General features: G+C 43.3%; 3 protein-coding genes across 6 annotated transcripts; all 3 read right to left on the reverse strand.

Annotated features, from left to right (window-relative positions):
• Window positions 1-7,774: 7,774 nt before the first annotated feature.
• On the reverse strand, window positions 7,775-11,074 carry LOC135498968 (uncharacterized). The gene is made up of 3 exons (XM_064789546.1): window positions 10,992-11,074; window positions 9,306-9,409; window positions 7,775-9,126 (listed from the first exon to the last, which is right to left on the reverse strand). The coding sequence occupies exons 1-3, from the start codon at window positions 11,068-11,070 to the stop codon at window positions 8,902-8,904; spliced, it is 408 nt and encodes a 135-aa protein (XP_064645616.1). The 5' UTR covers window positions 11,071-11,074; the 3' UTR covers window positions 7,775-8,901.
• Window positions 11,075-11,777: 703 nt separating this feature from the next.
• LOC135498975 (uncharacterized) lies at window positions 11,778-13,356 on the reverse strand. Its single transcript, XM_064789554.1, has 3 exons — window positions 13,148-13,356; window positions 12,514-12,617; window positions 11,778-12,223 (listed from the first exon to the last, which is right to left on the reverse strand). Exons 1-3 carry the CDS (start codon window positions 13,212-13,214, stop codon window positions 11,993-11,995), a joined length of 402 nt encoding a protein of 133 aa, XP_064645624.1. The 5' UTR covers window positions 13,215-13,356; the 3' UTR covers window positions 11,778-11,992.
• Window positions 13,357-14,195: 839 nt separating this feature from the next.
• LOC135498875 (uncharacterized) lies at window positions 14,196-22,020 on the reverse strand. 4 transcript variants are annotated; one of them, XM_064789375.1, is made up of 8 exons: window positions 21,479-21,845; window positions 20,378-20,876; window positions 19,862-19,909; window positions 17,867-19,075; window positions 17,486-17,616; window positions 16,156-16,703; window positions 15,298-15,345; window positions 14,196-14,886 (listed from the first exon to the last, which is right to left on the reverse strand). In XM_064789375.1, exons 6-8 carry the CDS (start codon window positions 16,696-16,698, stop codon window positions 14,773-14,775), a joined length of 705 nt encoding a protein of 234 aa, XP_064645445.1. In that variant the 5' UTR covers window positions 16,699-16,703; window positions 17,486-17,616; window positions 17,867-19,075; window positions 19,862-19,909; window positions 20,378-20,876; window positions 21,479-21,845; the 3' UTR covers window positions 14,196-14,772. The 4 variants fall into 4 exon arrangements, with proteins under 4 accessions (XP_064645445.1, XP_064645448.1, XP_064645446.1 ...); XM_064789378.1 differs by having other exon boundaries at window positions 17,486-19,075; window positions 21,479-21,868; XM_064789376.1 differs by lacking the exon at window positions 17,486-17,616 and having other exon boundaries at window positions 21,479-21,851.
• Window positions 22,021-22,384: the final 364 nt, after the last annotated feature.

Below are 22,384 nucleotides of genomic sequence, written 5' to 3' on the forward strand. Positions count from 1 at the left end.
AGTTTGGACATTCCAACCATTCTCATGTTTTTTTTATTAATTTTGTTTACAGCTAATTTCGCAGAGCATGCCGCCGCTCATCAATCACCGAAAAAAAAGATAAGCTGTGATTTGGATGCTTCACAAGCCGCTGCAAACCTCTGAAATATCCTCATAACATGAAAAATTGTTTTCACTAGGCTTCAGGAGTCAATGTCAATCTAAATTATTTATATAGCCTATAGTTTTAGGTTATTTGGGTTAACGAGGATATATTTATCACGAATATAAATCATGAGGAAAATATCGATAAAGAAGGTTAAGTGGAATTTGGCAATCAAATGTTGACATTGAATTTTGTGGAGTTTCCCAGTGGAAAATAACATCCTCGAGCACTTTACAGGGTGTCTAAAAAGATTAACATCATCATTTGGGATTGCGGTAAACGTAGTGATTTTGTGACAGGAAAATTCGTGCGTGGAAAATTCGTCCCCAGAAAATTTGTTCATAGAAAATTCGTCCCTGAGGAAAATTCGCCCCTAAAAAATTCGTCCCCGAGGGAAATTCGTCCCCGGAAAATTCGTCCTCGAGGGAAATTCGTCCCTGAAAACCTGGAAAATTCGTCCCCGAGGGAAATTCGTCCCTGAAAAATTCGTCCTCGAAGGAAATTCGTCCCTGGAAAATTCGTCCTCGAGGAAAATTCGTCCTCGAGGAAAATTCGTCCCTGGACCCTGGAAAATTCGTCCCCGAGGGAAATTCGTCACTGAAAAATTCGTCCTCGAGGGAAATTCGTCCCTGGAAAATACGTCCTCGAGGAAAATTCGTCCTTGAGGGAAATTCGTCCCTAGAAAAATCGTCCCTGAGGAAAATTCGTCCCTGGCAAATTCAACCCTGGGGAAAATTCGTCCCCAGAAAATTCGTCCCCGAAGGAAACTCGTCCCTGAGGAAAATTCGTCCCTGGAAAATTCGTCCCCGAGGAAAATTCGTCCCCGGCAAATTCAGCCCCGAGGAAAATTCATCCCTGGAAAATTCATCCCTGAGGAAAATTCGTGTCTGAAAAATTCAGCCCTGAAGCCATTAACATCATCATTTCGGATTCCGGTAAACGTAGTGATTTTGTTACAGGAAAATTCGTCCGTGGAAAATTCGTCCCCAGAAAATTTGTTCCTAGAAAATTCGTACCTGAGGAAAATTTGTCCCTGGAAAATTCGTCCTCGAGGAAAATTCGTCCCCGGAAAATTTGTCCTCGAGGGAAATTCGTCCCTGGAAAACTCGTCCTCGAGGGAAATTCGTCCTCGAGGGAAATTCGTCCCTGGAAAATTCGTCCCCGAGGGAAATTCATCCCTGGCAAATTCGTCCTCGAGGGAAATTCGTGCCTGGAAATTTCGTCCTCGAGGAAAATTCGTCCTCGAGGGAAATTCGTCCCTGGAAAATTCGTCCCTGAGGAAAATTCGTACCTGGAAAAGTCGTCCTCGAGGGAAATTTGTCCCTGGAAAACTCGTCCCCGAGGACAACTCGTCCCCAGCAAATTCAACCCCGAGGAAAATTCGTCCCCGGAAAAAAAATTCGTCCCTGAGGGAAATTCGTCCCTGGAAAATTCGTCCCCGAGGAAAATTCGTCCGAGGAAAATTCGTCCCTGGAAATTGCGTCCCAGAGGAAAATATTCGTCCCCGGTAAATTCAGACCCAAGGAAAATTCATCCCTGGAAAATTCAGCCTCGAGGAAAATTCGTCTCCGGAAAATTCAGCCCTGAAGCCCTTAACACCATCATTTCGGATTCCGGTAAACGTAGTGATTTTGTTACAGGAATATTCGTCCGTGGAAAATTCGTCCCCAGAAAATTTGTTCCTAGAAAATTCTTCCCTGAGGAAAATTCGTACATGGAAAATTCGTCCTCGAGGGAAATTCGTCCCTGGAAAATTCGTCCCCGAGGGAAATTCGTCCCTGGAAAATTCGTCCCCGAGGAAAATTCGTCACCGGCAAATTCAACCCTGAGAAAAATTCGTCCCCGGATAATTCGTCCCTGGAAAGCAAATTCATGTTGATGGAAAGACCCTGACTCTAATTTGTCATATTTTGTTATAAGACCTGTTTCAACACCTCTATCACGTATTCCCGACGAACCTTTCCTTTATGTTGATAAAATGTTGATATTGAATTTTGTGGAGTTTCCCAGTGGAAAATAACTTCTCCAGCACTTTACAGGGTGTCTCAAAAGATTAACATCATCATTTCGGATTCCGGTAAACGTAGTGATTTTGTTACAGGAAAATACGTCGGTGGAAAATTCGTCCCCAGAAAAATTGTTCCTAGAAAATTCTTCCCTGAGGAAAATTCGTAACTGGAAAATTCGTCCTCGAGGGAAATTCGTCCCCGGAAAATTCGTCCCTGAGGAAAATTCGTCCCCGGCAAATTCAACCCCAAGGAAAATTCGTCCCCGGAAAATTCGTCCCCAGAAAATTTGTTCCTAGAAAATGCTTCCCCGAGGAAAATTCGTCCCTGGAAAATTCGTCCCCAAGGGAGATGCGTCCACGGAAAATTCGTCCTCGAGGGAAATTCGTACCTGGAAAATTCGTCCCCGAGGGAAATTCGTCCCTGGAAAATTTGTCCTGTAGGGAAATTCGTCTCTTGAAAATTCGTCCCCGTGGGAAATTCGTCCCTGGAAAATTCGTCCCTGGAAAATTCGTCCCTGGAAAATTCCTCCCCTAGGGAAATTCGTCCCTAAAAAATTTGTCCCTGGAAAATTCGTTCCCTAGGGGGAAATTAGTTCCTGGAAAATTCGTCCCCGGAAAATTTGTCCTCGAGGGAAATTCGTCCCTGGAAAATTCGTCCCCGAGGAAAATTCGTCCTTGCAAAATTCGTCCCCGAGGAAAATGCATCCCCGAAAAATTCGTCCTCGAGGGAAATTCGTACCTGGAAAATTCGTCCCTAAGGGAAATTCGTACCTGGAAAATTCGTCCCCGAGGGAAATTCGTCCCAGGAAATTCGTCCCCTTGGGAAATTCGTCCCTGGAAAATTCGTCCCCTTGGGAAATTCGTCCTTGGAAAATTCGTCCCCGAGGAAAATTCGTCCCTGGAAAATTCGTCCCCTAGGGAAATTCGTCCCTGGAAAATTCGTCCCCTAGGGAAATTCGTTCCTGGAAAATTCGTCCCCGGAATATTCGTCCTCAAGGGAAATTCGTCCCTAGAAAATTCGTCCCCTAGGGAAATTCGTCTCCGGAAAATTCTTCCTCGAGGGAAATTCGTCCCTGGAAAATTCGTCCCCTAGGAAAAATCGTACCTGGAAAATTCGTCCTCGAAGGAAATTCGTCCTCGAGGGGAAATTTCTCCACGGAAAAATCGTCCTCGAAGGAAATTCGTCCCTGGAAAATTCGTCCCTTTGGGAAATTCGTCCCTGGAAAATTCGTCCCCGAGGGAAATTCGTCCCTGGAAAATTCTTCCTCGAGGGAAATTCGTCCCTGGAAAATTCGTCCCCTAGGAAAAATCGTACCTGGAAAATTCGTCCTCGAAGGAAATTCGTCCTCAAGGGGAAATTTCTCCACGGAAAAATCGTCCTCGAAGGAAATTCGTCCCTGGAAAATTCGTCCCTTTGGGAAATTCGTCCCTGGAAAATTTGTCCCCCAGGGAAATTCGTACCTGGAAAATTTGTCCCAGAGGGAAATTCGTACCTGGAAAATTCGTCCCCTAGGAAAAATCGTACCTGGAAAATTCGTCCTCGAAGGAAATTCGTCCTCAAGGGGAAATTTCTCCACGGAAAAATCGTCCTCGAAGGAAATTCGTCCCTGGAAAATTCGTCCCTTTGGGAAATTCGTCCCTGGAAAATTTGTCCCCCAGGGAAATTCGTACCTGGAAAATTCGTCCCCGAGGAAAATTCGTCATTGGAAAATTCGTCCTCGAGGGAATTTCGTTCCTGGAAAATTCGTCCCCTAGGGAAATTCGTACCTGGAAAATTCGTCCCCTGGGGAAATTCGTCCCTCCAAAATGTTGATATTGAATTTTGTGGAGTTTCCCAGTGGAAAATAACTTCTCCAGCATTTTACAGGGTGTCTCAAATGATTAACAACATCATTTCGGATTCCTGTAAACGTAGTGATTTTGTTACAGGAAAATACGTCGGTGGAAAATTCATCCCCGGTAAAATTGTTCCTAGAAAATTCTTCCCTGAGGAAAATTCGTAACTGGAAAATTCGTATTGAGGGAAATTCGTCCCCGGAACATTCGTCCCTGAGGAAAATTCGTCCCCGGCAAATTCAACCCCGAGGAAAATTCGTCCCCGGAAAATTCGTCCCCAGAAAATTTGTTCCTAGAAAATGCTTCCCCGAGGAAAATTCGTCCCTGGAAAATTTGTCCCCAAGGGAAATGCGTCCCCGGAAAATTCGTCCTCGAGGGAAATTCGTACCTGGAAAATTCGTCCCCTAGGGAAATTTGTACCTGGAAAATTCGTCCACGAGGAAAATTCGTCCCTGGAAAATACGTCCTGTAGCGAAATTCGTCCCTAGAAAATTCGTCCCCGAGGAAAATTCATCCCTGGAAAATTCGTCCCTGGAAAATTCGTCCCTGGAATATTCGTCCCTGGAAAATTCGTCCCCTAGGGAAATTCGTCCCCTAGTGGAATATTTTCCCTGGACAATTCGTCCCCTAGTGGGAAATTCGTTCCTGGAAAATTCGTCCCCGGAAAATTCGTCCTCGAGGGAAATTCGTCCCTGGAAAATTCGTCCCCGAAGAAAATTCGTCCTTGCAAAATTCGTCCCCGAGGAAAATGCGTCCCCGGAAAATTCGTCCTCGAGGGAAATTCGAACCTGGAAAATTCGTCCCTAAGGGAAATTCGTACCTGGAAAATTCGTCCCCTAGGGAAATTCGTCCCTGGAAAATTCGTTCTCGAGGGAAATTCGTCCCTGGAAAATTCGTCCCCTATGGAAATTAGTCCCTGGAAAATTTGTCCCCTAGGTAAATTCGTCCCTGGAAAATTCGTCCCCTAGGGAAATTCGTCCCTGGAAAATCCGTCCCCTGGGGAAATTCGTTCCCGGAAAATTCGTCCCCGAGGAAAATTGTTCCCTGGAAAATTCGTCCCCGAGGAAAATTCGTCCTTGGAAAATTCCTCCTCTAGGGAAATTCGTACCTGGAAAATTCTTCCTCTAGGGAAATTCGTACCTGGAAAATCCGTCCCCTGGGGAAATTCGTTCCCGGAAAATTCGTCCCCGAGGAAAATTCGTCCCTGGAAAATTCGTCCCCGGGGAAAATTCGTCCTTGGAAAATTCCTCCTCTAGGGAAATTCGTACCTGGAAAATTCCTCCTCTAGGGAAATTCGTACCTGGAAAATTCGTCCCCTAGAGAAATTCGTTCCTGGAAAATTCGTCCCCTAGAGAAATTCGTTCCTGGAAAATTCGTCCCCGGAAAATTCGTCCTCAAGGGAAATTCGTCCCTAGAAAATTCGTCCCCTAGGAAAAATTCGTTCCCGGAAAATTCTTCCTCGAGGGAAATTCGTCCCTGGAAAATTCGTGCCCTAGGAAAAATCGTACCTGGAAAATTCGTCCTCGAAGGAAATTCGTCCTCGAGGGGAAATTTCTCCGCAGAAAAATCGTCCTCGAAGGAAATTCGTCCCTGGAAAATTCGTTGCATAGGGAAATTCGTCCCTGGAAACTTCGTTCCCTAGGGAAATTCGTCCCTGGAAAATTCGTCCTCGAGGGAAATTCGTCCCTGGAAAATTCGTCCCCTATGAAAATTAGTCCCTGGAAAATTTGTCCCCTAGGTAAATTCGTACCTGGAAAATTCGTCCCAGAGGGAAATTCGTCCCTGGAAAATTCGACCCCTAGGGAAATTCGTCCCTGGAAAATCCGTCCCCTGGGGAAATTCGTTCCCGGAAAATTCGTCCCCGAGGAAAATTCGTCCCTGGAAAATTCGTCCCCGAGGAAAATTCGTCCTTGGAAAATTCCTCCTCTAGGGAAATTCGTACCTGGAAAATTCGTCCCCTAGGGAAATTCGTACCTGGAAAATTCGTCCCCTGGGGAAATTCGTCCCTCCAAAATGTTGATATTGAATTTTGTGGAGTTTCCCAGTGGAAAATAACTTCTCCAGCACTTTACAGGGTGTTTCAAAAGATTAACATCATCATTTCGGATTCCGGTAAACGTAGTGATTTTGTTACAGGAAAATACGTCGGTGGAAAATTCGTCCCCAGAAAAATTGTTCCTAAAAATTCTTTCCTGAGGAAAATTCGTGACTGGAAAATTCGTCCTCGAGGGAAATTCGTCCCCGGAAAATTCGTCCCTGAGGAAAATTCGTCCCCGGCAAATTCAACCCCGAGGAAAATTCGTCCCCGGAAAATTCGTCCCCAGAAAATTTGTTCCTAGAAAATGCTTCCCCGAGGAAAATTCGTCTCTGGAAAATTCGTCCCCAAGGGAAATGCGTCCCCGGAAAATTCGTCCTTGAGGGAAATTCGTCCCTGGAAAATTCGTCCTGTAGGGAAATTAGACCCTTGAAAATTGGTCCCCGAGGGAAATTCGTCCCTGGAAAATTCGTCCCCTAGGGGAATTCGTCCCTAGAAAATTTGTCACTGGAAATTCGTCCCCTAGGGAAATTCGTCCCTGGAAAATTCGTCCTCGAGGGAAATTCGTACCTGGAAAATTCGTCCCCGAGGAAAATTTGTCCCTGCAAAATTCGTTCCCGAGGAAAATGCGCCCCTGGAAAATTCGTCCCCAAGGGAAATTCGTACCTGGAAAATTCGTCCCCTTGGGAAATTCGTCCCGGGAAAATTCGTCTCCTTGGGAAATTTGTCCCTGGAAAATTCGTCCCCGAGGGAAATTCGTCCCTGGAAAATTCGTCCCCGAGGAAAATTCGTCCCTGAAAAATTCGTCCCCTAGGGAAATTCGTCCCTGGAAAATTCGTCCCCTAGGGAAATTCGTTCCTGGAAAATTCGTCCCCGGAAAATTCGTCCTCAAGGGAAATTCGTCCCTTGAAAATTCATCCCCTGGGGAAATTCGTCCCCGGAAAATTCTTCCTCGAGGGATATTCGTCCCTGGAAAATTCGTCCCCTAGGGAAATTCGTTCCCGGAAAATTTGTCCCCGAGGAAAATTCGTCCCTGGAATATTCGTCCCCAAGGAAAATTCGTCCTTGGAAAATTCGTCCTCGAGGGAAATTCGTACCTGGAAAAATCGTCCCCTAGGGAAATTCGTACCTGGAAAATTCGTCCCCTGGGGAAATTCGTCCCTGGAAATTAGTCCCCGGAAAATTCGTCCATGAGGCAAATTCGTCTCTGGAAATTCGTCCCTAGGCAAATTCGTACTCAGAAAATTCGTCCCCGGAAATTTCGTCCTCGAGGGAAATTCGTCCCTGGAAAATTCGTCCCCGAGGAAAATTCGTCCCTGGAAAATTCGTTGCCTAGGGAAATTCGTCCCTGGAAACTTCGTTCCCTAGGGAAATTCCTCCCTGGAAAATTCGTCCTCGAGGGAAATTCGTCCCTGGAAAATTCGTCCCCTATGGAAATTAGTCCCTGGAAAATTTGTCCCCTAGGGATATTCGTCCCTGGAAAATTTGTGTCCTAGGGAACTTTGTCCCTGGAAACTTCGTTCCCTAGGGAAATTCCTCCCTGGAAAATTCGTCCTCGAGGGAAATTCGTACCTGGAAAATTCGTCCCCAAGGGAAATTCGTCCCTAGAAAATTCGTCCCCGAGGAAAATTCGTCCCCGGAAAATTCGTCCTCGAGGGAAATTCGTCCTCGAGGGATATTCGTACCTGGAAAATTCGTCCCCAAGGGAAATTCGTCCCTAGAAAATTCGTCCCCGAGGAAAATTCGTCCCCGGAAAATTCGTCCTCGAGGGAAATTCGTCCCCAGAAAATTAAGCCGCGAGGAAAATTCTTCCCTTGAAAATTCAGCCATGAGGAAAATTCGTCTGCAGAAAATTTGTCCCTGGAAGGCAAATTCATGTTGATGGGAAGACCCTGACTCTAGTTTGTCATATTTTGTTATAAGACCTGTTTCAGTACCTCTATCACGTATTCCCGACGAACCTTTCCTTTATGTTGATAAAATGTTGATATTGAATTTTGTGGAGTTTCCCAGTGGAAAATAACATCCTCGAGTACTTTACAGGGTGTCTGAAAAGATTAACATCATTATTTCGGATTCCGAAAAACGTAGTGATTTTGTTACATGAAAATTCGTCGGTGGAAAATTCGTCCCCAGAAAATTTGTTCCTAGAAAATTCTTCCCTGAGGAAAATTCGTCCCCGGCAAATTCGTCCCCAGAAAATTTGTTCCTTGAAAATTCTCCCCCGTGGAAAATTCGTTCCTGGAAAATTCGTCCTCGAGGGAAATTCGTCCCTGGAAAATTCGTCCCCTAGGGAAATTCGTCCTTGTGGAAAATTCGTCCCCGGCAAATTCAACCCCGAGGAAAATTTGTCCCTGGAAAATTCGTCCCCCAGGGAAATTCGTCCCCGGAAAATTCGTCCTCGAGGGAAATTCGTTCCTGGAAAATTCGTTCCCGAGGAAAATTCGTCCCCGGCAAATTCAACCCCGAGGAAAATTCGTCCCCGGAAAATTCGTTCACGAGGAAAATTCGTCTCTGGAAAATTCGTCCCCGGGAAATTCGTCCCTGCAAAATTCGTCTGCAAAGAAAATTCGTCCTCGAGGGGAAATTCGTCCCCGGAAAATTAAGCCGCGAGGAAAATTCGTCCCCGGAAAATTCAGCCGTGAGGAAAATTCTTGTCCGGAAAATTCGTCCCCGGATAATTCGTCCCTGGAAAGCAAATTCATGTTGATGGGAAGACCCTGACTCTAGTTTGACATATTTTGTTATAAGACCTGTTTCAACACCTCTATCACGTATTCCCGACGAACCTTTCCTTTATTCCGAATCCTGGTATTTTTCCGAACCCTGGTCTTCCGCAGTTGCGATAGACTTCAGACCAAATGCATGACCCAGCCACTACACAGGAAGTAAATCTTTCGACTCACAGCCTGCCGTCTCGAACCACAACTCTGCCCCCTTTTTCCTGCCTGACATACTAAACTCAATGGTGTAGTAATACTTAGCGGAGGGATACTCTTTTGCCTTGTCGTGGCCACCATTGTTAAAGTAGATCACGCCAAGGAGGTTGTTTTCTTTGTCAAGAAGTTTTGCGATGCCTTTTCGCGTTGCGAAGATAAAGATCTGAAAATGAGCAAAAATGTTAAACCAAAAATATCTACATATGGAATTGAATGACTCCGTAATATCAATCATAAATTTACCAAATCTCGGCTACCTGGAGCTTTCTGTAGCACCACTGATTCAATCGAAACTGAAGGTTTTCTGGTATTCCACTTATTAGGATTCCTTTTAGAACTCACATCATTTATGTAATAACCCTCGCTGTTTTTTGGTTCGTGTCGAATATGGAGTTCGCCTTTCCATTGACCGAAATTCAGCGGCGATGACGTCACTTTGCACGTTCCTGAAAAGACAAACAATCGGTGACATCTGGGACAATGGGTGATATGAATAAAGACTAGCAAATGCTTTTACTTCAGTTTTGTACAGAACAGCCTTGTGTAAATGTACATGGAGTTTTAGATAAAAGCATTTGCTAGTCTTTATTCATATCACCCATTGGCAGGCTTTCTGGTTTGGTATGTCATGATCCCTTTCTGCAAAGCGGACACAGTATTCAAGCATTACCTCTCAGCTAGAATTAGTACAGTATGATCCGTCTATGGAAGCATGCTTTTAGGGAACACTCCTGCTATACCCCTGAATAAATATCTACGAAGTTTTACGTTCTTGTGAGCGAGTCTACCGGGCGACTCTTGACCCTACCGTGGCCTGGCTTCTGCAAACGTTCTTGTCAGAGTCGGTCGCAGTTTATAGTTTTAAAACATTTTTGAACTGCTGTTTCATGTTAATTTCCCGGTTTCCATACGGATGCTTGCAGTCTCCTGCAATCCGTGTGTTAGTCGTGATCTGCGGAAGACTGGTGTAATAATCAGAATCACCACCCAGTCCCTTGCCTTGCAGTTCAAAGAATTCAGACAAAGCCAATTGGAAGTCTATTGTCCAAAAAAGTCTATTGTCTTTGAAAAGTCGATTGTCTTTGAACAAAGCCCGCTCGCACCTTAAATTCCATTTTAAAGAATTCAGGCCAAGCCCGATGGTAACCGGAAAAACGCCGACCGACCGACCAACCGACTGACCGACCGACCTTCCGACCTACCAACCCAAGGAGTTTCGTAGTTGAGTCACAGGTCTCATAAGTCAATGTGATATATCCAATCCACGATAGCAGGTCACGTGAAATGAAATTGTAAACAAGCGCACGTGCGCTGGTCAAATGACAACAAATGCATGTTGCGCGTTGCAGTTCATGCATTGCATCGGTCGAGACACTCGAGTAGAAAAACTACAGTGCATAGATTAGGCCCAAATCATGTTTTTATATCCACCGACCATGTAGACAAAGCATATCTTTAGAGTATCGTTGTCAGTTCCTTACTGCGTGAACTCGTTTTCCCGGTATAATTGACTGGAGATGCTGCTGTCAGACACGTCGGACTCCATCACGTCCATTGCGCTGGGCACTACACAGATACATGTGCTATAGAGAAGCGAAAGGGATACTGCACTATGACGGTAGGTTGGCAGGTCAGTCGGTCGGTCGGTCGGCGTTTTTCCGGTTACCGGGCTATGAGGCGCGAATGGGATGCCGTAAGTGAGGTTGTCAGAGTCGGCGAGTAGGTCGGTCGGTCGGTCGGTCGGTCGGCGTTTTTCCGGTTACCAAGCCCGATATATGGTCTGTCTTTAAACAAAGCCTAAAGTTCCATTCTTCTCCGGTCATGTCAATGGGTTATCATGGTAAATCGTGATAACATCGACCCTCCGAAAACAGCTTTCATGGGGTCGATATAGGCCGAAATCGGCGAGGGCAGGTAGGCGTAATGGTAATGTAATGCGCTTGCACAGGCATACAATGTGCGGAGGATCCAGTATCTAACGAGTAGATATACATTTCGGAACTATAAGAATGATTTCAAAGTACTTACGCGTCTCTCCATAAATGCGCACAATGAGAACAGCTGAGACCACCAGGACTTTCTGCAGCCACGCCATTTTTGATGTCATCTCTCCTACGTGCCTCTAATTAGTATTTCGCATTGTGTATAGCGCTCTGGTCGAAACTAGGCCTTACTAAGTTGAAGTAATTCCCCCGTTTTGTGTTAATGAGAACATGAGGTCATCTTCTTGACTTGAATCTGAATTATCATGATAATCGCCCACTTTTCAGTCTGGACAATAAAACTGCAGCGCCCAGCAAACGAGTGATTTACTGCGGAATGCAAGCATGATTGCATGCAACAAAAATCGCTTGTCGGCGGTGGTAATCGGGTTGCCTGCGACATGAATCTGTAGTAGCGGTGCCCTGCGATAAACCTGGCGACTCATGGTGGTTTTACCTGCAGGACAGAGGTCCTTAGTAGCGATAATAATTCCAGGTCGCAGCGACAAAAATCGATCATATGTGTGGTGCTTATGATGTCCCCGGCAAGGATGTCCCGGGACAAAACCTGGTGCTCCATTTCCATTTAACCTTTCGACATGGCATTTATTTGAATCGGGTGGAATATCCGAAACATATCATTTGAGTTAAGCTTGCGGTGTTCGAACCTAGACCGTTTTGCGTAGTAGCCATCAGTGTATTTGTCTAGGTTATGTGGCTCCTACTTATTCGGGAAGTTATATTCAACCCAAGAGGATTGGTACTCGAAAAGCTTGACCAGCAGGCCTCCATTTATTTTCGAACATACAGTGAAATAACTTGGAAACATTACTTGCCGTTACTAAATTTATTTCACGTTATTTTCCTCAACAAAGAAAGCACGGATATCCATGAGCAAAGGAAGCGGATTTCATCGCGTATACAGAGCAAGAATTTGTGAGCAAAAAGCATTTAAAGCGTATCAATGACTGTAATTAATAAAACATCCACTAGGTGTAGCTGTTGGGTCCCTACAGTTTCTTAGTTTCAGCTTCGGCCCGTTACATTTCAAGGCTGGGCGTCTAACAAACCTTCCGACTCGCATCCTACAGTTTCAAACCACAGCCTAGCATCGCGTTCCTCGCCCCTCAAACTAAACTCTATATTATAGAAGAACTTCGTCGATTCGAACGACGTTTGTAGCTCCTGCCGCTGGCCAATGAAGGAGACGGTTTCAAGCACGTTGTCGTCTTCGTCGAGCAGTCGTGCCTCACCCGGCAGGGAGGCCCATACGTATAGCTTGAAAGGAAAAGGTATTCTTGCATTCCTTGGCAGGACAATAATACCAAAGCTGCAATTTACGGGTTGGCCATAGAGACCACTCTTTTGACCATGACCTCAACTCATGAAGTAATTACAACCCCATTCAATGAAGTGATTGTCCTGCCTGAGTAAACTGAATCAAATGCCTTGATGGTCATTGGTCTAGCTTTCTTTTGTCTGTCCCTCCAGTTTGGCAGGTGATGACATTACGTGAAACCACTCTTACCTCTACAGTTTGAAATAAAATATAGTTTTTTTAGTCTTACGTTGTCGATGTAATATCCCTCTTCATTCTCCGGCTCTTGCCGCATCTCAAGTTTCCCCCTCCAATCAGCCGAGTTGAGTGGGGCGCTCATCATAAAGCACAGGCCTAAAAACGTTTGGGGAGATAATTGACATAGTGGTAAGAGCGTCTATGCGGCGCCCATCCGAATGTATACGAGGTTTGATTGCAGTCGTCCAATCAGAACTGCAAAAGGCTCAATCTCCAAATGAGAGAAATAGCTAGCGTTTGCTGCGGAGCAAAAGTACGCCAATACACGGTGGAAGCATCACAAGGCAATCTCTACCAATAGCGAGGCTTGGAGATTGCAAAAAGCTGTGTAATTTGGAGGTCATCACTCTCCATTGACCGCGTCATAATTATACTGCAGTGTTGGAGAATCAACTATGACGCTCCAGAGAATTGTCAAGCTGGTGACTTCGGAAGAGTTGGAACTTACTGAGATCTTATCTCCTGTGTTATTGTGCGTAGATTCCAAAGGATGTTTCTTAGCGTAGAAGATAGTAATAAAAAGCAGATTTAGCATCCCCCCTTCGATAAATCCATTGGTCTTCAAAACCGACCTACCTTTGAAAAGTCAAAAATGCGATATCAATTAAATCAAGTTGCGGACTTACTTCTGGCTTCCGCGCAGCTAAGGAAGAACAACGTGAAGATAACGGAACATCCCTTCAATCCAGCCATTGTAAAGTGTATAGCCTCAGTCGTTAGGTCCTGCCCCAAGAACAACACTGCTTAATATGCCTTTTGCAAGGCGAAACACGTAGTCCCGAACTAATTGTAATTGCGTCTTAATTATATTAAGATGATTGCCTCCATGCAGATGTTAATTGTGCTGTATCCGGCCGGTAATCGCGATTCGTTACGATTGTACTAGATAAATCGGGCCTAAAATTCTGTTACATTTACGAATGGACTTTAGACTTTACTAGAAGCAGGCCTATTCCGAAGCAAAGGTTTGTAAAGTGTTTTACGTCGAAAGCAAACGTAGCCGTAAATTACACCTGCATGATTAGACCGACCGACCATGCCCTATCTCAAATGCAAGAACTATGAGGTTGAGTTGAAATATGCTGATTGAACTTCGTAGTTACAGTCACTCTAAGAAAAAACTCTATCATTCTTTAGCAGTTCATGGCAACCCTTCCACCTTTAATCAAAATTTCATTGCTGTCTTGCTGGGACAACTGGGGCATGGGATATGTTGGTTTTTCATACAAAAACGGCTTCCAGCAGGACCGTGACTTCTCCAAACAGAAAAATTGAGAAATCATTGAACTGCAATAAACAGAAAAATTGAGAAATCATTGAACTGCAATAAACAGAGTGCAGAACTTAATAGGCCTGGCTGAATGCCAACCTGCCTCGCATACTAGAGAAAACGTCATTTGAGATCAGCATCAGTATGATACTACTGGTAGCGACACATGGTGGCAAGCAGTGGCATTATCCTCCTGGCCAGGGACATTCCACGCACAGGTTGTCCCTTTAATAAAGAGTGTATAAATATCAACAAAAAATGATGCTTTTACAGAATACCTGTACATGTATAACCTGGTGTATATCAATGTGCCGTTATTGTAGCGTATAATCTGCAAATGATACAAAATGTATCCATTGTCTGAGTGACTCCGTTAACCGCTCCCAACAACAACACACACAGTATATTACGAGACGAAACATTTATTCAAAAATGTAGCATATTTTCGTCTGTTTTTTATGATAATGCAAAGCGAATGCTCTAAATGATGATGATAAAGGGAAGTGTATTAAGTGATATTTAATTCAAATCTTGATGCGAAAACTCAATTTCGAGTAGTTCCCATATATGAAGTTTTGTAGTATACTCTCAAAATAAAGTTTTCCAATATTTTCCGATCTTTTCCGATCAGTTGAATTGAATGTCCTGTTGTAGCTGCCTAAGCTCTTTTCTTGGTTAGAAAGAACAGTTAGATTAATATTCCAAATCGGCCTTGCGATAAATTCAACGAATCTTAGTATTCCGAACAAATCCGAACTTCTAAGCGAATATCCGATGTTTTCTGATCTATCTGGTGTCCTGCTGTAGTTCCCGTGGCTTCTCGTACTCACACGTGACTTGGCTGAGAAAAACACTCAACATTGTGATTCTGTTGGACCGGTGATGAACTGTCACCTAAATACGGCTGAGGTTTCAATTTCCAGAAACAATCCGCACTTTTTTCGGCCAATTTCGAACTTGTTTGATTTCGGTGTTTTCCCACTACTGCCGACGAGGCCTGCAACAGTCGCACGCGACCTGGCTGGCGATAACCACCAAGGCAATACTGCAGCTGAACGCTGCTAGTCCAAACAACAGCATGATCAGGTTTGGCCACTGGAATTTAAAGTAAAAATCAGTCAGTTTTGCGAGTGGGTAGACTATGACTAGCTGCGCTTGAATACTTCTCTAGTGACTTTGATTCGGTTATTTTAAACAGAAACCGATTTCTATTTTATCGGAATCTCCATAGGCGGCGCTAATTCAGTTAGACCAGAGTTCTCGGCAGACAATAATCATCCTATTATGTTAGAGTGAGCACAGACATGGCTGGCTGGCGGGTCCTAAAAGAGTTTGACACTCTTCGAAAGACCTTGTTAAAAAGGGGTCGCGTTTGATCCCGACTTGGCCATAACAGCCCTATGTCTGCCATGCTCAGATCACACTCGAAAGTTTTATCTTAAACGGCAAATGCGGAATTAATTCTCAAACGTTTATTCCTTAAAAACAAACATAACAGAAACATACCGCGTATTGAATCGAATACACAGCAACAGCAGAGACTTCAAGGATGATCTGAAAGGAAATGCACTGATGGTGTAAACAAGTGTTGAAGCCATACAAGTCATATAAGTCATATAAGTCATATAAGTCATATAAGTTATGAAGCCATATAAGTCGTGTGTGTTCAATGTTTTCACTGATGCGTCCGGAATATAGAAATATTCTTACGCAATACCCTAGGGCCGTTGTAACATCTGTGGTTGTTTCCCATGTGTCAGTGTTTCCAAACAATAGGCAGCTAGAGAGACCATGACTTTTCAATAGGGGGGATACACATAAAAACTCGTCAATCTATTTTTGAGCGTTCCCAAACAATGAGGGGAAACACTCAAAAACAGAAACACTCAAAAACATTACACCGTCATTATGTATGCAAAGTAGCTGGAACGTTCATGTAAAATGTTTGCACTTTAATTGTTGAACAAACTCAAAATTGTCTTACTCTACAATAGAGTGTTTCTGTACTTCATTTTATTTCAATAGCGAGCAATAAACTAGGCTAGTGCAAAAAAGACCCAAATCTGTTTTCTTGTGGTGAACTAAGTTGAAGAAGGAACCGAATACACGCCTTAAAAATAGGACAATCATTTTACTAGTACAGTGGTATACTTAACAGGGAAGAAGTCAAGCGATAGGGCCTCCTATTGCAACTGCAGCTGAAAACTGTAGGTTATAGGTAAACCTTGATTTTGAAAAAAACGGAGTTGGGTCCTTTCGTAACTCTATGATTCAAATGATGTACTTTTAACGTGAAACTGCAATCATCACTTCTTCACGTTTTTTTTTCTCTGCGATTAAACAGTTGTCATTTGGCCAACCTACCTCCGAAAAACTCACGATCATTGAAAACGTGGCCATCACAATAGTTCCAATTGCAATCCCTTGGTGGCGCTGTGTCGCAAAGGATCCAATGCTTCCAAGTATTCCGGCGATTCCATAGAAAAAGAAACCTGGCAACCAGGCGGTTCCATCCCAAACGCCGGATAAGGCGCCGACGACGATGTAGCACAGGAAATTAGCGATCGCACAAACCAGGAGGATTATACTTGGGACTTTCCCTTTCGGGAAGATGAACTCCTGAACCACTGGCCGTTGGCTCACGATGACTGGTACCACTGGTTGCATGACATATACCTGTTGGCGCCCTCCGTATTGGCCTTGCTGTTGTGGGTACTGGCCTTGCTGTTGTGGGTACTGGGCTTGCTGCTGTGGGTACTGGGCTTGGTGCTGAGGGTACTGGCCTTGCTGTTGTGGGTACTGCCCTTGCTGCTGAGGGTACTGGCCCTGCCATTGTGGATATTGGCCTTGTGGCTGCTGCTGCGTCTCCGGATATGCCGGCGAGAGGTCGGCTCCTTTGTTGTCCATTTTCCCTAAAAATAGGACAGAAAGGGTCTAAGAAATGACTACGTAGTCAAAACAAAAGTCATGTTGAAAACTAACGTCCTGGCATTCGGAAAAAATGGTGTTGCTAACCATTGTCTATCCAGATTGAACATTATTTAAACGACCATGTGACCATATTTTTTCGAACTGCCAGCCGGTCATGATTTTACACGAGTCATTCTCTTCAGATCGGCTTCACTTGAGTTCATATTCGGACCAAGATATTGGCCTGTAAGACACCTGTGCAATAAAACAAAATTGTTGGAGCAACATTTGTTGGAGCAACATATGTTTGGCATTTTTGTCAATTTTTTCTTAATCTTAATTTTTTTTCGGTATTTCTTTTGTATGTTAATTCGAGTGAATTTTTTCCCGAAATTATTTGGAATTTTTTTTCTCTCCTAAAAACAAGAAAATGTCTTTCTTTTTTATGTTAATTCGAGTGATATTTTCCACCAATAATTTGGAAAAAAATCATTTTCCCACAAATTAAACAATTTTTTTGTTCAAAAACACATTTTTAATGCTTCTGAACCATTTTCGAAAAAATAATTTTTAGAGCTATCAAATGTATAAAAATTACCAAAAATGACGTACCTCGCCACGACAGAACTGATTATTAGTATGATGTTATAATAATCCTTTGGCGTCACACGACGTAAATGGCGCCCTCTATGGACCAGCGCGATTTTTTTCGCAGGAAAACCCGACCAGACATAAATGGGCCCACTGTAGTAATATCATTTTTATATTTGATCATCAGACCCACCTTTATAGTACTTTAATCCCAACCAGGATCTTGGCCTTCAAAAGTACTTTATGATGATGTATTCCGAGAGAAAAGTATTATAAATCCGAACTAGGTTCCGCTGTGATCGTTTCGTCGCTTGATTGACAATCCTTCATGATACGATGTGTAAAAATGTATACGATTTCACGTCGAAGAATCAGCCCCACATTTTACGAGTGTATTCCTTACTTTGAGGTAGGATTTCCAGAAGTAGGATTAATTGTAATTTTGATTCAAAATTTTAGAACTTTCTGTAAGTCTGGGTTAACGAGATGATCTTAGGGGACAGTACGAGATGATCTTAGGGGACAGGGATGGTATTTCCAGGAAATGCTGCCTCAAAATAGCGAATACACTCACCTGTGGTGACTGCCTCCTCAATGAAAATGTCCCATTCAGATTGAGTGCCCGGATGAAGTTTCCATGGCTGCCTTTCATGCACAGTCCAGCTTATCAATGCATAACAGCGCAAATCAATCAGGCCGAAGACTGTGTGTCAATAAAAACACCCTGGACGTTTAGTTCTGCATTCTCATTTGTTTTTGTTTTTTTGTTTTTTTAAATGAAATTGATTTTTAAAAAAAGAAGTTTTCTGTGCAATATAAGCGAGGCATGAAATATCGATACTGTCTTTCACATGACATGATGTGAACATCTGATACATTTTAATTCAATTTAATAAAGTATAGGTGATTAAAGAATCAAATGTTGAACATGTTTTTTCTTGACACTCAGTAATGCAATGTGAAGTAGTCTAGATGCGACAGCCGGTTGCATTAATTCAAATAATTTATATGCAACTGTCGTATTTTTTGGTCACGGTTAAAAAAACGTATTTAGGTCAGGAGCACGGTATTGTTCTCAACACAGCTGCTACGTGATATTTTGATGTTTTGCGCCTTTCGCAATGCATATGGGAGAAAATGTGGTGCACTGTTTACACTAGTTCGTGCTTAGATAGAAAGGTGTAATGTTGATGCAACACATCTCAATGTATTCTGTTAGATTCCTGTCCGTTTGACGAATTCATATTGTATATGTATTCTGAATTCCTCTTGCAAACGAGGACATTATGACGATGCAACCATGACTGTTTGTTAAGCTGATTAAAGTTGGTACACGTACGTCTGAAATGAGGCACTCTAGACGACAAGTCAGTGTACCAATCTATGAAGCTGTCTTAGATGAAGCCAATTCTTAAACCGTGGCGTCAACATTGCCGAGTCGTTACACATTAACATTGTAGCGTCGGTTTTCATGCGAAGAGCTGGACGTAAGCATGCATGTCCGTCGCTTTCAAGTACATAACACTGTAAACACCACTGACTGAAACAATGAGTTTATAACTTGTAACTAAACGTTCGTAAATTATTTGTCACTCGTAAAATTTCGATATTGTCCGAGATGATCCTCTCATATTCCGAAAAATTGCGAATTTTCGTAAAATTCCTCTCTTTACTGCTGCCTTTGCTTACAGCAAGCGCACACAGCTTGGCTGGCAACGACGATCAGGATGATGCTTGCCATGAATGCCACAAGGCCGACCACGCCCATGATTATGAAAGGCCACTGAAATCAAAGATATATGACATTAGAGAGGTTTAGAAAGCATTATGTGTACATCTACGGCAAAATTAATATTAGATCGCATTGAATGCTGTCCGATAATTTGGCACAATTATGCATTAGCATCGACAAAACACTCAATATGAGTTGTCTGCTGCAGCGAAGAGTGTTGGTGATGAATCAAATTGGTTGCATGGGTCTATGTTACCAAGACTTGCCCTGGTACCCTGTGATTAGACAGTAGAACAATGGGAATTTGGGTGATAGGCTCCTCTGCATTCGCAGTGGCGGGACCAAAGCTATGGAATGAGCTGCCAAATAGTGTTCGTGGCCAGAGTACCCTGGGTCGTTTTAAAACTGCACTAAAAACTAATATTTTTAAGAATTTTTTTTTTTTTTTTAAATCCCACTTGCACGTTTTCTTTAGTAATGACTTTTATTCTATCATGTATTAATGTTTTATTGTTTTATTACAAATTGTAAAGCGCTTAGAAGTTTTAACAACGTTAAGCGCTATAAAAATGTTTTTAATAATAATAATAATAATAATAATTTTGGCCGCGGTGGGAGCGGGCTTTGTTTAAAGGAAATAAACAAGTATTTGGGTAGGCCCGAATTCTTTAACTGCAAGGTGAGGGGCAAATAACATAAAGGGATACTTTTCCTCGGGGACATTTTTCTACTTTGTTCACCTGTCGATTATGGCAGGTTCCAATCAGAGGCATTGTGTTCACAGTCACCAATAGAGGGCAGTATGGAACTAGTCCTAATCGGTAGTGACAGACTTACTGAGATGCCAATGTCTTTAGTAGCAACGACTACAAATTCTCTGATAAGCTGAAAAAGAGGAGCAAATATCATCACCCTACTACTGTGGAACCTCTTTATTAAGGACACCCTTGGGACTGAAAAGTGCTGTGAGGTCGAAATGAATGGAAAGGACAAAACTAGTGTCCTTAATAGAGAGGTTGTCCTTAATAAAGAGGTGGACCGTGCACATTCAGCAAATAATAAATGATGCAGCGATCAATTTAAACTCTGTCTCCTCCTAAACTCTGGCGATCAAGGCTTTGGATTTTTATCTTGGGTTATATCATGGAATTGACGCTAATTCACCCACGATTTCAGTTTCAGTTTCCTAAAATTTTCAATGATTGTAAGTAAAGTTTCTATCAAAATTGATGAAGTTGGCGAGAGGTTTTCGACACTTCTAAGTTATTCCAGACCGCTAAGTTAGTCGTGACTGCCCCGGTGTGGGGGGGGGGGGGGTGGAGATATTGGCCATTGCATTAGATGGAAGTTTACCTGGACAAAAGCTACAACCAAGGAGAAAACTGACATCACGATGGTTCCAATTGCAATCCCTGGGTGGCTCTGCTTTCGGAACGACCCCACGGCGCCAAGCACCCCGGCGATCATGTAGAAGATGAAGGCCGCAAACCATTCTGTACCATCCCAGATATGATGAATGGCGCCGAATATTATCCAGCAGAGCAGGTTTGCAATCGCCCCAATAATGAGATCAATGCTTGAACACTTCCCGGGGAAGCTGTAGTCATGCGGTACCGGTGGAGGCTGGTTCACCACGATGACGGTAGTTGGCGCTGGCTGTGGGGCGTACTGCTGTTGCCCGTATGGTTGTTGTCCTGGGTATTGTTGTCCTGGGTATTGTTGTCCTGGGTATTGTTGTCCCTGGTGGTACTGGGCATCAGGTTGGGCCTGACCATACTGTTGTTGTGGGAATGGTTGCTGCTGCCTGACCGGATACGCCGGTGGTGGCTCGGATCCTTCCGTCTCCATTTTGCTGAGTGAGAGAAAGTACTAGATATATTTGGGGTAAATGACTGGTATGCTGTCCTCCTCAAAAGCTGCCTTTAGATGCGGTTTATGTCGTGTTGGCTCATCCCCTGCTGATATATGTATCAGATCCACCCTGGAGCATCAATTCACTGCTTGCCCAGAATCGTACAGACCCTGCTGGCCTGTCCTCGGAATGGCGAAAGTTTTCAATGATGTTGAAAAAAACTTTATTGTTAACCTCTTCCAACGAATGAAATGCTGCGTTCCCCCGGCAAACGGATTTTAGGTCTGATTTGCCTCGCATATGATTCGTCTTGTGCGGATACCAATCACCAAACATGCATGAAGTAAAACAGGCCCTTTTAAAAAGGCCTGTTATGATCTTTCGAATAAAGCGACCACAAGCTAAGAATGTACGAAAGCTTAATTTGCGTTCTGCTTTTGAGCATGACACAGAATGTCCTTCTTAATCATCAACATCATCATCATAATCATCATCATCAGCATCTTTCGGTTTTGTAACCTTTCCCGCATACCATCAAGCGCAGGTTTTTTAATTTTAAAAGTTCTTTCTCTTCTAAAGCCTCAATACATTCTCTAACTCACCTTATAATTCTCTACGCGTTCTTTAGTATTTTACGAACGATCTCCAAACTTCAGATACTCGCCATAAATTCCACCATACGTTGAAAGTCGCCCCGTCGTATTTGTCTCCTGCACTGCCCTGCATTTGCACATGCATGCACAGCACGTCATTGACTCAATTTAGTAACCACAACACGGCAGGCCCTGGATTAAATTCAAATGCGCACTTCTTCGAAAAAATTACATGTCTGGCTCGCACTCTGTACATTCCTGTACGGTGTCCTCATGCATTTAAATGGTATTGCCATTATAATAGAAATGAGTTAAGTGCGTATCTAGGCCACCTTCTGCACCTGTCTCCATGCACATCAGGCTGCATTAGATTGCAATAAATTACATTAAAATCAACAAATGAAATTTCAAGTACATGTATGATCATATACATTACCAGCAATCGTTAATTACCTTTCTCAACTAATACACAAAACAATTTCGTTTACATTCTGCATGAATTACGCCATTTCGCAAAGCTGCTCCAGTGATCACATCAGCAAAGGGGACCGTGTAAACGCTGGAACTATTTTACCAACTTACTTCCATCAATCCAGGTTGTGATGCTCCATGACAGTCATCATGGCCACTGTGATGGACTGCCGGTATGTTATGAATAATTCCGTGTTGTCCAGTTCCATCAGAAACCACCTTTTTATTGTGATTTTGCTTCTGAAGGATTATTGAGTTCGACCAGCGTAGTGATACATTTCAAGAACTCCATTTTCAATATGGCCGCCATCATGTGTGCAGAGTCAAGCAGCTGATGCCCTGCACCAATCCAGGGTCGTTTTATGTCATAATATCACTTCCAAGTGCATCATTGAAAAGAAGATATAAAAGTAAGTCGATCCCATCACATATTGTAATTAAAAT

The sequence above is a fragment of the Lineus longissimus genome, chromosome 14, assembly GCF_910592395.1.
Source record: "Lineus longissimus chromosome 14, tnLinLong1.2, whole genome shotgun sequence".
NCBI classification, from domain to species: domain Eukaryota; kingdom Metazoa; phylum Nemertea; class Pilidiophora; order Heteronemertea; family Lineidae; genus Lineus; species Lineus longissimus.